This window comes from Ustilago hordei (genome assembly GCF_900519145.1).
Source record: "Ustilago hordei strain Uho2 genome assembly, contig: UHO2_contig_19, whole genome shotgun sequence".
Lineage (NCBI taxonomy): Eukaryota > Fungi > Basidiomycota > Ustilaginomycetes > Ustilaginales > Ustilaginaceae > Ustilago > Ustilago hordei.
The window spans coordinates 47387-61034 of record NW_024545256.1 but is presented as its reverse complement, the minus strand read 5'-3'; the positions used below and the strand labels follow the sequence as shown (position 1 = coordinate 61034).

The window sequence follows — 13648 nt, the reverse complement described above, 5'->3', positions numbered from 1 at the left end:
TGCGTGAGCCATCCTTCCTCTCGTCCATTTCCCACAGTCGCTTGATCATCATCTCTTCCCACCTGTCCAGCTCTTGTCGATGGTGGCATTGCACCGAGCCTCAGACTCTTAATCAGTTGAAGGTAGTTGAAGAGTTTTTGTTGATGATGGTAAGAGAGAGAGAGCGAGAGAGCGAGGAGTCTATATATACAAAAGAAGAGCAGCAGAGAGCCGCATTGACTGCAGAACATAACAAAGCATTTGTCTTGAGTAGGTTGTGACACATGTGGTCCGTGCTAAGATGCTCAGGCCTTTTACTCGGCCGTAAGCACTACCTTCACTGTCTCTACGCTTTGTGTAGCTTTATCTACTTCAACTAAATCAAGGCTGGAAAAGTGGAGAATTTGCATGTGAAGCTGTCCCTTTTCGCTCTGCTGCCAATGTTCGAGGGAGGAGGATCTCCGAATTCCGAAATTCGTCACTTTTTTCTCGCAAGAATTTTTGGCGTTGAACCCGCAGAGAAACGGATGTCCTTCTCTGCTAAGCCTGTAACACCTTGCTACCTACCATTTCACCTCCTCGTTGTCTATGTCGACCAGACTCGCAGCTGAAGCATCATTTTCCTAACTTTCCTACAATATTTGTCCCACAATTGCATCGAAGCAGCTGCTAGACTCATATAGGCGTTCGGAAGGATACAAAGTGCGGCAAAGGACGACGCGACCCAGCCAGCCCTTAGCTGCGATAGCCTCTCATCACACTCGGGGATAGGGTAGCCAAGATGTCGAAATCAGCTACATCGACTCCCGTCAAGAAGGCAACCGCGACACCATCGACGCCTTCACAGCCGGCAGCTCCTTCGCCCCTTCCAGCAAAGTCGACGTCTTGTTCCTCGAAAGCAGCCTCTGCAGAAGCACCGGCACCACCACCCTCTCAGATCGCCGAGCCGTCGACCAGCAATGCAGCGACGGCCACCAATAGCTCTGGCAAGAATCGAACCCGCAAGACAAAGAAACGCATCTCGGGCTCGAAAGAACGCACCGCCGAGTTCTTGCCCTTTCAGACCATCGGTGAAGGCCGTGTTTCGCGCCTTCCCGTCGTCTTCACCCGCGATGCCGACTACTTCTTCTCCGTCTCCAAGACTTCCGTCCGCATCTACTCGCGTACGACAGGACAGGTCGTCTCGACGCTCTCCAATGGTCCGGGCTCTCACTTCGCCGCCATCACTGCGATCATGATCAACCCTGCCAACCCATTGCAACTCCTCACCGCATCACTTGACGGTCGTGTCAAGCTCTGGGACTTTTTGGACGGTGTCTTGCTCTCGTCTTTCGACCTTCAGCTTCCCATCTCTGGAATGGCAGCACACGCCTCCAACCCCAACACTGTCTATGTTCTCCTCAAAAAGTACCGCCACCGCGACGCAGAGATTGCGCCAAAGAGCGTCTCCGAGATCCTCGCAGCCTTAGAAGACGGTGCGCCTTTCAACAGCATCATTGGTTACTTCAGTATCAACGTCTCTGCCCATTCTCATACCTTCACCGCTATGCCCAAGTTTTTTCGAGGCGCTTCCATTCGACCTGAAGTGTTGCGAATCGGCAAGACCCGCGAGGCTGTGTCGATCGGTGTTTCTCCCAACGGCGAGTGGCTTGTCGTCGTCGGCAACGACAAGGTGCAGGTGGCGAGAACGAATAACCTCGCTTCAGGCTTCACAAGGTTCATCTCGTCACACCCTGGAGCACATCAGCAGCAAAGAGAGTCGATGACTTGCCTGGCTTTTCATCCGACCGACTCGACCCGACTCGTCACTGGCGACTCTTCAGGACGCATTCGAGTCTGGTACTGCTTGCAGAAGAACTTCATGGCTCCTTCCAAAGCCGAAGCCGATGACGGCATGGAGAGGCATGCACCCTCGACTGTGCTTCACTGGCACGCGCATGCTGTCTCGTCGCTCTGCTTCTCGCCTAACGGTGCACACCTTCTCTCAGGAGGTGAGGAGGGTGTACTTGTCGTCTGGCATCTCGGCGCTTCCGGAAATGCAACTTCGAAGGAGTTCGTCCCCCGCCTTGGTGCTCCCCTCTCAGCCATTGCTGTCGCCAACGGTCTCGATGGTAGGGAGCAGGAGTACGCAGTCTCGCTCGCCGATGGTAGCATTACTTTCGTCTCATCCATGACCCTCAAGCCGACTCGGAGCTTCACTCGCATCAAGATCGATGCCTCTCGCCACGTTCCTGGCGCAACAGTGCCCACCAACACTCCCGTCCCGCTTGCAGTCCACCCAGCCAGCCGCAATCTTGTCCTCCTCGCCGGTCACCCTTCTTCATTGCAGTTCTATGACGCAATCAAGGACGTCAACACCATGGAGCTCGAGGTCGCTCCTTCCAACCGTGTCTCTCGTGTCGAAGACGAGCAGATCGAGCCCACCCGCGTCGAGCGTGTCGTCTTTTCGCCCTTTGTCTCCTCAAAGACAGCAGAGCAGGGCGAGTGGATGGTCACTTTCGACAGCCGCAACTTGTCCGACGTTGAAGGCGAAGTGGAGGTGGTAGCAGAGTCAAGCCTCAAGTTCTGGCGCTGGAACCCGGTCAATCGACGCTACACGCTCAACACCCGCATCGATCGACCTCACCAGGGCAAGCGTCTCACTTCCATGTCTTTCTCAACAAGCACGCCACTGCTTGTCACTACGGCCACTGACGGAAAGGTGCGTAGCTGGCACTTGGCTTCACGCAAGCTTAAGTCTGGTAAGATGGAAAGTTACTGGGCCTGTCGTTCTGTCTTTGGGTACCGCGAACAGACGCCTACTGCCAGCGCGTTTTCGGCGGATGGATCGATCTTGGCCGTTGGCCAGACAGGTAGCGTGACGCTATGGAGCCCAGAAAGCAACCTCATGTCGATGGTCATCTCGGCGCCTGAGCTAGCAGAGGGCGTGCAGAGTCTTGCCTTCTCCGGACGATATCTCGGAATTGCCACGCCTACTGCGGTGCTCACTTGGGATTTGATCTTGTCGCGACAAGTGTCGAGAAAGGGACTCGAGGCTGGTCAGCGAGCTAGTCTTTTGCTGTCATCGTCATCAAACGCTTCGACTGAGTCTGTCTTCACTCTGGTCTCCTCAAGCTCCGCCAATGCTTCTGAAACAAAAGACGCTCCTGCTCAACGAGCCAAGACCATCATTGAGCCAGTTTCTCGCGTCTCGGATCGGGAGATCGCCACTTCCTCTTCAGCTGGTGCCCTCACCAAGCCAGCTTCAACTTCATCGACATCGCGAGCCGTATTTCGTGTCGCTGTCAACTCTCTGTCTCCCATTCCTATCCCTGCCGGATCCCAGGGACAGGGACAGGAATTTGTCGCAATCAGCAACGAGATGGATCTCATCCTCTTTTCTTCCCACCCGTCCGGCTCTACCGTCACCACAGCTGGCGCTACGGCCGAAAGCATTCGAGGTATCTCCAACGTCAAGAAGACCTTGTTTGACGACCTTTTTGGTCCTTCTGCATTCCATGATGCACGTGACGACACAAACGACGACGACGATTTGGCGGCAGTGGCGGCGGTGTCTGCTGACACGGCGGGCGGAGTTGGATCTGGAGTGGCATCGATCTTTGCAACCGCACCCCATTTGTTGCCTCCAGCCACGTTATTGTTCGATGCATTCTTGGCAAAGATGTTGCCCCCCGCGCATACTGCATCGATTCCTGCTGCTACAGATACAAACGCATCTCTGTTCGTGACAGACAATAGCAAGGAGGAAGAGGAAGTAAAGGCGAAGCAAATTGTTACAACTCCGGGAAGCCAACGAGGCATTTCGGACATTTTGCGTTCAGATACCGATGATCTAGTCGAACTGTTCACGAAACAGATTCTGGTTGACAACGCCACCCAGACCTCGAACGAGAAGGCTTCACCGGTCATGGTGAATGGAACCAATGGTAACGCCACACCGGCTAAGAAGGTTCAGGTGAATGGAGCAGGTTCAGGCACGCCAATCTCGTCGTCGAAGGCCGCTTCGGGAAGCGTATGCAAGAATGTTGCTCCGCGAACACCCAATCATCAGCAAGAAGGAGGAGGGGAGGAACTAGCTTCGCCAAGTAAGAGTTCTCGAAAGCGAAAGCACTAAGCCACACGACCCTTACCACTCAGACTCTTTGCTGCAGTACTAGAAGTCATTCCGCGGTACATTACGTCTGAGTCTGTGACATGCGCATGTGTATGAGAACAAGTTCGGGACACGGAGCGGATGTGGCTCGAAGAACGAGGTAGGGCATCGGGAAGTGCAGCGGGGCCAGAGCACCGACTAGCGCCGATTGCAATCTACGAACCAAGACAAATTGTACAGGTATTGGACACCGCAACCGGCATGTATGTACATGCTCACCAGCAGTATCACCAGTAGTACCACCATCAGCAGAAGCGGCGGCGGCAGCGTCACCATCATCATCACCACAAGGTTGTGGCTTTGAACTGCATCTCGAAGCGAGGTTGATTTGCAGCTCATAATGCTATAGCATATGCACTAGAATGCATGGCCGGACCGAACAGGGAGCGACAGCGACAGCGAGCAAGGAGGAACAAGTGGGATGAAAAAGAAAGACGAAAGGATGACGAGAGGCGACGCCGGCAATAAGTTGAATTTTGTTTGACAGCTCCTTGGCACCAGACCCACTTCCGATATTCGGCTCGTAACGCAAGCAACCAACAACGCTCGTGCTCGTTTCACCTGACTGACACACCCTCACACATGTGATACGTTTGCATACGCTCATCCCCGCTCGATTCACTCCTGGTGCATTCTCCTCCTGACCATGACGGCTGCAATCCGGTCCTTCCGCGGCTGCTTAACTCCACCCAGGCTTGCAAGCCTTGTTCTCCTTACGTTCTTACCGCAACATCCGTTACTTGCAGCAACACCAGCTCAAGCTAATCGTAGAGTTCGGCTAGCTCATCGCACAAGGCGTGGGAACCCCCCTTTTAGCAGCGGGACTGCATCAAACATGGACGACTCAGCCTTCCGATCAGGCCCATTGATGTGATATAATCGGAACTCGTCAGTTTTCTCTTCTTTCATGGCTTCTGCGGGTGTTTTGTTTGCATCGAATTCAATCCATCGCATCCCGCCATTCCAGCTGCGAAGTCCATTGCCAGCGAGATCAGCTCTGGATTCTCTCCTGTGCTTCGGCAGACCTCGTTTAGACACTTGGGGGCTGCTGCAACTTCCGATATTTGTTTGCTTTTGCCAAACCTCATGTAACGGGAACTGCCCCACCCTTGGAGTTCGGTGATCTGTCAGGCTTGCTGTGTTGATAGGTTTTAGTTTTATAGCGCTGCTTGGTTTCCTCATTACCAGACGTGAACGACCCCTTCGTGCGCGCCATCCTTCCAGCGGCCCGCACTGCCGAACTTGACTCTGATCAACCATCCCGTCTTATCAGGCTCGCCATCATGGTTGCCGCCGCTACTGCCGCTACTACCATCGCTCCTGAAAAGCCGCGATCGTTGAATCGATCCTGCATTCAGTGTCGAGAGCGCAAGGTCAAATGCGATCGCCTCGACTCTTGCTCCCAATGCATTGCTAAAGGCGCTACGGATGAATGCAAACGAGAGCTGCGTAAGAAGAGGGCCAAGAAGAAGCGGTCCTTTCCCAAACGTAAGAGTCGTACCATCGCCGCAGAGCCCGACAACATCGCCTCTTCCACCATAACCGCAGCCGCAGCCAGCATCGCTCGTGTCTCGTTTAGAACTGCAGTCCCGGGCAGCGAGAATGTTCCCATGCTCACTTGGGCAGAGTAGCCTCTGACATCTGGCTCCCACTACAGCGAGCCTAGCATCTACACACCTTCCACTAGCTCGGGCAAGGCCATCACCCCAGTCACACCCAACACTTCTTCCTCCGCCCACGACTTCAACTACTTCCCAGCACAGGACAAGGATGCTGCCGCCGTCTCGCAAGGTCAACCTTCATCCTCGAGCATCTCACAGCAAAAAGACGCAAAGTCTGATTTCGGATGAAGCAAGCTCCTACGACTCGGAAGACTATGATATCCAAGACACCTTGCAGACCGATGGTCGTCTTCAGATGCTCGAAGCCAACCAGCTTATGCACCTCAACACTGCACCCCAGTTCAGGTGTCCCTTCGCCCTCAAGGACGTCTACACGAAGCGGCATGCCATGACCATCGACAATCGCCATGCCTTGATCCAAGAGATTTGTGACGCCCTCCCTAGTCCGCCACAGACGTGCACCTACTCCATGACGTCTACGTGAAACTGCTCCACTCGATCCATGACAACATCGTTCACATCCTTACGGTGCAAGTGATCCTCACTGAGCTGCTCACCGATTCTTCCTTTGAGCAGCGCAATCGATACGCCTTTGGTCAGATTACCACTGCCCTCATGGTCATCTTTGCCGCTTTGCGATTTGCTCCACTTGACTGCGCCTATACTTGGAGCAGACGTGGAAGCAGCAGCACCAGCGGCAGCGACAATGGCTATGCCCGAGTCAATGCACTCTCGCAGAAGGATATTCGCCAACGTCAACGGAGAATCTATTCGCTCGTCAAGCGTATTCAACGTTTCGATCGACCTTCACCTTTGGCAGTGTCTAAGAGTTGCAGACTTCCGTACTGATGCTCGCGTGAGGAAAAGGGTCGTCATCGTTCCTCGACTCGCTCACTAATTGTGCCATCCGCTCTGCTATGCGCATGCGCATCCATCGTTTGGGATTCTCCGACAAGTTGCACAGCCCGAAGGCCAGACCTAACCAGGTCATCACAGGCGAGATGGCAGTGCGTTGCTGGTGGGCACTTGTCTGTCGCGATTGGAGCCAGAGCAACAAACATCGCACCTACCGTATTGCTCCCTCGCACTTCAATACTCGTCAACCCCTCAATCTCTTCGACGATGAGCTGCTCATCATTCCTTGCCTTGCTTTGCATCTTCGATCAACGCGGACGCACGTCAGCTACTCGTACGCCACCATCGACTTTGCCATGATGACCCGCATTCCAGTGGATCAGGTCAATGCGCAGTCGGATCTAGACACCGGTCCCGATTCGGCGCAGGGATGGGGTCTTGCTTCCATGTTCGGTCAGCGCTTGTCTTCAGCACAGCGAGACTCGCTTGATCAGATGTTCCAATCCATCATCGCTGCCTTCCCTGCGCACTATTCTCTGGAGGTACGCTACGACGTCATTGCGCTGGTCGATATCAAACGATGGCTGCTACACCAGCGACTCTTCTATCTGTTCTTGACGCTGCATGTGCCGCTGGTGTCGGAAGCAACTCGACCGCATGGCAGCTTGATGTACATGGCGAACCACATCCTCCACATTCAGGATAAGGTGACTGACGTCAACACTCGTCTTGATAACAGCTACCTCATCACGCTGCAGACGCTGCGTGGATGCCTAGCGCTTCTGTTGGATCTCGTCTTCACTGATGCGCCTGTCAACATCAGTGGGTTGACACGTCTAATGACGCGCCGCAAGATCATTACCGCTCTCGAAAAAATTCCGATGGATGTGCTGTCGAGCACCACCACCAAGCTGAGCATCCAGCTTGTGAGGCTTCTTATGTCGTTGGAAGAGCAGCATCATCGCTTGCAGCTCGGTTCAGGCGCTTCCTCTGTCGATATGTCGCCTGGAGCAGCCAGTGATATGACGCCGGTAGCGCAAGAGCCAACAATCGATGTCATCGCCGACGCAGCTACTCTACGCAATCGCTGGCATGCGACGTGTCAGATCCTCGACGTGCTTCTCAATGACGGCTACTGGCGCTCTTTCCGCAAGAATCGGCTCCAGCTCGACCATTTGATCCCTGAATGGCTGCAGAAGCCACAGCGAGAAGAGCATAACGTGAAGCCGATGCAAGTGGCAAGCTCATCGGCAGAGGTGATGCAGACACAGATCGCTTCGGGTGTACCTCTGTGCATGTCACCGGAGGTGATGATATCGCCATCTTAGCCTCAGGCGTCGTTTGCGTCGAGACTCGAGCACGCTTTCGATTCGGGTACGGCCGAAGCTGTGCTCGGCCCTCTCAACGATCTGGGTCTCATTCTGCCCTTCGACCCCAAGCTTTGGGAGGATCTCGATGTCTCTGGTTTCGACGTGCCCGATGGACCATCGCAGATGCCTCAATTCGATATGGATCTGTTGGGTCACCAAGATTTCGAAGGGATCGGCAATTCAAGTCAGTCGATCGACTTTGCCAAGATGCTCATGGATTGGCGTGTCGACGTTCCTCTCAACTCTTGACATCACATATATACGTTGTGTCTTCCCTGTTATCGTCTCTCGCATGTAATTTTAAGTCGTAATAGATTCCGTGATGTTCCTTACTTGGGTTACGGATGATGGCAGTCAGTTCGTCTGAGTAGCAACTTCTGAGATGGCGTGTTTCATCTCAAGGATCGAGGATGGCGGTATTCGAGCTTGCTTCTGTCATTGAAAAGATGCTGGGAGACAGTGTCAAGACAGCACTGGGTCAACTATCATGATCGTGGACTTCCCTTCTCCCCCTACATCCTCGTGAGATTCCTTTGAGCGGTGAGCTAATTGACAAGGTTACATCAGTATGGGTAAGCTCGATAATATGGACGCTAGAAGAAGGCCTCACTGCGCCCTGTAGGACACCAATACCCTGGTGAGTCGAGGCAGTATTAGAAAGGTAAATTCTTATTGATGTGGCGCATAGTACATCAGAACGGATAGAAGTGCCAAGGAGCGACCATCCTGTGCTGTAGAGTGAGGGAGACATCGAACGTTGCTGGGGCGCTTCACTTGGACTTTGCGGCGGAGCCGTTAACGGCTCGCCATTGCGTGCGTGCGCCCATGATGGAAGAAGCACATCCGGCGAGACCAAGAATACCTTCGTCGAGGCCAAGAATGTCGGCGCCAGTAGCGGGGATGAGCCAGTCGAGTGCATCCTGAGTCATCTGGTAGCGAACAGCAGCCTGTTCTGTCGAGATCTGAGCAAGTTCGACCTTGCGGTCCGCCTCCTTCTCTGCGGTGGCACGAGGACGCTTGGCGCTAGCGGCGCGCTGTTGGAGGACGTAGGTCTTGTAGCTGCCCGAGGCGAGGGAGAAAGTGAGGCCGAGAAGCCAGAATCGGGAGGCATTCTTGGAGATCTTGTCGGCAGTCGTCTTTTCAAATTGGTAGACCTTGGCGCCGTGGATCCACTGGAGTGTGTCGAGGATGAGGTAGAAGCCGTATCCAAGCTGTCGTCCGATAGCAGCATAGGAGACGACAGGGTCCTGAATGGTGGTGGCCTTGAGTGCGGCCTGGAAGTGCTCGAGGAATTTGCCAACACGCATGAGCTTTCGGCTGAGACCCAATTGTGCCTTGAGTGCGGTCAAGCGAGCAACGGTCTCTTTGGTAGCACCTTTGCGGTATTCGTACCATGCGAGGAAGCGAGCGGCATACTGGATGGTACGGTAGGTCTTGTCCCTACCGACGGTGGTGGACCAGAATCGCAAGAGTTGCGAAAGGTATGGGTGGAGAATGATCTGCTGCAGCGCTGACATCTTGAGTGCGTGAAGAATGGTGACCAAGGTGATGGAAGGAAGAAGGGATGCCAAGTGCGGATAAGTAGGTCTTGAGTCCGAGTGCGGGTTGAGTGTCACTGATTGCGCTGATTCTGCGTCTGTCTGAGAGAGGACAGTGTGAGCGACGACTTCTCCGCGCTCGAGCGTGTGAAAAATGTATTTGAACAACTTAGCTCTGTTAGTCGGTCTCGTATCACATTCGGCAGGAGAGCTAGTCTTTGGTGACATCTCAGTGTTTCGCGCCGGTTGCATTCATTTTCAGGTACACGGGTACACAATCCTCAACATGGAATTGAATGAGACTTCAATCCGGACTCAGAATTGCATACGTCAAAGTCTGCCGATATCGTTGTCGACCGCTAGTACGACTTTTCACTTTGCTGTCTGTGATGTAAACAATATAACCATAGCGATCCACCACAAATGGCGCGGGACGTTGGATGCTGTGCGGGTCGAGGCCGGTCTCAAAAACTCAAACAGTCGGGACAGAACAAGAGCGAAGGGAAGGAAAAAACAATGGACATATTGCATTTTGATACGACTCGTCCTCCTCGAACAGAGCCGAGTCAACAAGACGAAAGCGGAGGACAAGACCGAAAACACCGAAGATATGACCTTGCGCAGTGCAAACGCTTGTTGCGCTTACTGTAAATTACGGGTTGAACATCACAAAAAATAGGATCGGAGGATATCACACGAAGAGAAGATAGAGATAAGATGTATTAGCACCTTGTTGAAAGCTTCACAGCGGACAGAAATCTTGAGCAGGATACTTACGAGCTTGTCTGTTGATTGAAGTGGGAAAAATTGCAAACAAATGGCGGAAATTATCGGCGAAACCCGGGAAAAAGTACGGAAACAAGACAGATATGGTGTCAGTAAACTTCTTCGTCATCATAACGGTGCAAAACGTCGGGATTTTTTGGGTGGTAGTACCATAATACTGCTCGAGTGGGGGGATCTCCAGCTTGAGACCCTTGCGCTTTCGGATGTTGGTGACAATATCCTGGGTCTTACCGGCCTCCAAAGGAGTTCCGGGAAGGAGCTGCCAGTGGTCGAAGACGGATTGAGGGAAAGCCTGACCGGAGGTGGCCTGTCGGAGATCGGCGTTGAAGCCGAACGACTCGTTGACGGGCAAGTAAGCCTTGACGGTCACCATGGGGGTACCAACACGAGGCTCCTCGGAGAAGACGTGGCCACGACGCCTGTTCAAGCACGAGTAGATACCACCGAGACCGGAGTCGGGGCACTGGATCTCGACAAGGTAGACGGGCTCCTGAACACCGGGCTGGGCAAGGAGAGCGGCGGCGTAGCAGACACGTCGGCAAGTGGGGATGAGCTGTCCACCACCACGGTGAATGGCATCAGTGTGGAGGGTAACATCGAGGATGTTGAATCGGGTACCACGCATGGGCTCCTCGGCGCAGACACCTTCCTTGGTGGCCCACTGGAAGGCAGCAACACACGAATCCTTGATTTCGTTGAGGTACTGAACACCCTTGGTGACATCAACGAGAAGGTTAGGACCGGTGGTCTCGGGACCGAAGCACCAAATCTTACGGGCGTCGGTGACATCCCAACCGTACTCGTCTGCAAGGATACGGGCACGAGCCTTGAAGTCATCACGAGGGGTCATCTTTCCGGCTTCGATGAGCTTGGAGAGCTCCTCGTCGATGGGCATAGCTTTGACGAAGAGACGGTTGTGCTTGTTCTGCGACTTGGAGAGAGCAACCATGGAGGACTCGGCCTGAACGGTCTCACGGTAACCGACGACGGGGTCCGAGATCTTGAGAGGAATCTGGGCGTGGTCCTCCTCGAGATCCTTGAGGACAATCTCGAGATGGAGCTCGCCGGCACCGGCAACAATGTGCTCACCGGTCTCGGAGATCCAAGCCTGGACACATGGGTCGGACTTGGAGAGACGCTTGAGACCTTCGACAAGCTTGGGCAAGTCGTTGGCGTTCTTGACCTCGACGGCAACCTGCACGACGGGCGAGACGGAGAACTTCATGACCTTAAGGTTGTGGGCAGTCTCAGAGGTGGTAAGGGTACCGGACTTGAGCAAGAACTGGTCGACACCAACAAGACCGAGAATGTTACCGGCGGGGCAGTCCTCGATGGGCTCAACGTAACGACCCATCATGAGCACGGTACGCTGGATGGACTTGACAAAGAGGTCCTCCTTCTTACCGGGGGTGTAGTTGGGACCCTGGATGCGGATCTTGGGGCCCGACTTGACGGTACCGGAGAAGATACGGCCGAAGGCATAGAAACGACCCTTGTCCGAGGTGGGGACCATCTTGGAGACGTAAAGCATGAGGGGACCCTTGGGGTCACAGTCACGGATACCGATGGCGGACTCGTCGTCGAGGGGACCCTCGTAAAGGGTCTCGACACGGTAGCGCTGAGCGGTAACGGGCGAGGGAAGGTGGATGACAATCATCTCGAGGAGAGCGTCACCGGCGGGAAGGAACTTACGCATGGCGACCTTGAGGAGCTGCTTGCCCTCGAGGTCCTGCTCCTCCTGAGTGAGCTTGACGTCGAGCTTCTCGAGAATCTTGGGGATCTCGTCCTTCTTGAAGTTCATGATGGCGTCGAAGACACGGAAGATGGGGTCAAGGACGAACATGTTGAAGGCACGCTCGAGGGGCTTGCCATCGGCGTCGGTGTCCTTGGTGGTCCACTTCTTGGTCTTGGGGTTGAAGAAGTTGTCACCCCAGAGCTTGACCATCATCTTTTCCTTGTCGACACCGAACTTCTTGGCATAACGGTTGGCGAATTGGCGGAGGGTGAAAGCCCAGCCGTGGAGACCGGAGGCGAAGGCGACGGTACCCTTCTCAGGGTAGACCTGGCTCTCACCGAGGACGGGGTCGTTGTAGGTGGCGATAACGACGTTGACGGACTCGATGGTACGCATGAAGGACTGGTAGAGGTCCTCCTTGCCGACCTGGAGCTCGAGAAGGGCACGGTCGACCTTGTTCAAGCAGACGACGGGCTTGATACGTTCGGTAAGAGCCTGACGAAGAACGGTCTCGGTCTGGACACAGACACCCTCGATACAGTCGACAACGACAAGGGCACCGTCAGTGACACGGAGAGCGGCGGTAACCTCGGAGGAGAAGTCAACGTGACCGGGAGAGTCGATAAGGTTAATCAAGAACTCGTTACCGTCCTTCTTCTGGGCGATGGCGTCAAGGGATTCCTTCTCCATGGGGAAGTACATGGAAATGGCGGTGGACTTGATGGTGATACCACGCTCCTTCTCGTCATCACGGGTGTCCATGAAACGGGTGTCACCAGCCTTTGCGCCAGCAATAATACCGGCCTTGGAGACGAGGGAGTCGGTAAGGGTGGATTTACCGTGGTCGACGTGGGCAATGACCGACATGTTACGAATGTTGGTGGGCTTGTCCATGAGGCCACGGATCTCGTCGACGGTGAAGCTGTAGAGTGGAACATGATAGGAGACGATCCGATTCGCAGCAAGGGTCAGTATATGGCGATGCAATGCTTAAGATGGATTCTAGCAACACCATCCCTTCGGACATACACCACAAAGGAGATGCTTATCATCATGTCACGAATTCGCTCAACTCGTGCACTCAGAGCTGTTTCTTTGCGGTCGAACGATGACAATTGCTGTGTTTTTTGTTTTGGGAATACTCACTTAACCATCTTGACTGTACACTAGCGTCGGTGCGCTGAGGAACGAGGGAGACGGATAGGGGAAAGGGGATGGGTGGTGATAGTAGAGGAAGAAGGTGAGGAGGACGGTATCGAACTCAAGGGACGCAGCTGCTGCGGGACAGCGAATCAGGCAGCAGACGGCGATATCGCAAATTCTGCACTGTACAATGTACAAAAAGGTGTTAAGGACGGGGGACATGCAAATCTTGACAAGCTGGGCGATCGCAATCCGAGAGGCAGCTCAGCACAGTGTAAAGCTGAGTCCAGCGCAGAAAATTTTTTAGACATAGAGAGGCTGAAGCGAGAAGGATAATCCCACGGCGGACGACAAGAGGCGGTTTGATCCCTTCCCTCTGGAGTTTTTCAGGCAAGAGAATATATTGTATTGTTTAGCAGCTCAATCAAATATTTCCAGCCCAACAATACAAAGGATAAAGGACGTTC

At 54.0% G+C, this 13648-nt stretch overlaps 4 protein-coding genes across 4 annotated transcripts; 2 read left to right on the top strand and 2 right to left on the bottom strand.

Moving 5' to 3' along the window:
- Nucleotides 1–760: 760 nt before the first annotated feature.
- UHO2_06466 (uncharacterized protein) lies at nucleotides 761–4093 on the top strand (the record flags this gene model as incomplete). The annotated part of the gene is made up of 1 exon (XM_041554883.1): nucleotides 761–4093. One exon carries the CDS (start codon nucleotides 761–763, stop codon nucleotides 4091–4093), a length of 3333 nt encoding a protein of 1110 aa, XP_041410817.1.
- Nucleotides 4094–5415: 1322 nt separating this feature from the next.
- On the top strand, nucleotides 5416–8228 carry UHO2_06465 (related to ASG1 - activator of stress genes; the record flags this gene model as incomplete). Its single annotated transcript, XM_041554882.1, has 5 exons — nucleotides 5416–5759; nucleotides 5896–6121; nucleotides 6199–6573; nucleotides 6804–7892; nucleotides 7944–8228. The coding sequence occupies 5 exons, from the start codon at nucleotides 5416–5418 to the stop codon at nucleotides 8226–8228; spliced, it is 2319 nt and encodes a 772-aa protein (XP_041410816.1).
- Nucleotides 8229–8749: 521 nt separating this feature from the next.
- UHO2_06464 (uncharacterized protein) lies at nucleotides 8750–9496 on the bottom strand (the record flags this gene model as incomplete). Its single annotated transcript, XM_041554881.1, has 1 exon — nucleotides 8750–9496. The coding sequence occupies one exon, from the start codon at nucleotides 9494–9496 to the stop codon at nucleotides 8750–8752; it is 747 nt and encodes a 248-aa protein (XP_041410815.1).
- A 763-nt stretch (nucleotides 9497–10259) lies between these two features.
- Nucleotides 10260–13192, bottom strand: UHO2_06463 (putative EFT2 - translation elongation factor eEF2; the record flags this gene model as incomplete). Its single annotated transcript, XM_041554880.1, has 2 exons — nucleotides 10260–12960; nucleotides 13185–13192. The coding sequence occupies 2 exons, from the start codon at nucleotides 13190–13192 to the stop codon at nucleotides 10260–10262; spliced, it is 2709 nt and encodes a 902-aa protein (XP_041410814.1).
- Between the last annotated feature and the right edge of the window lie 456 nt (nucleotides 13193–13648).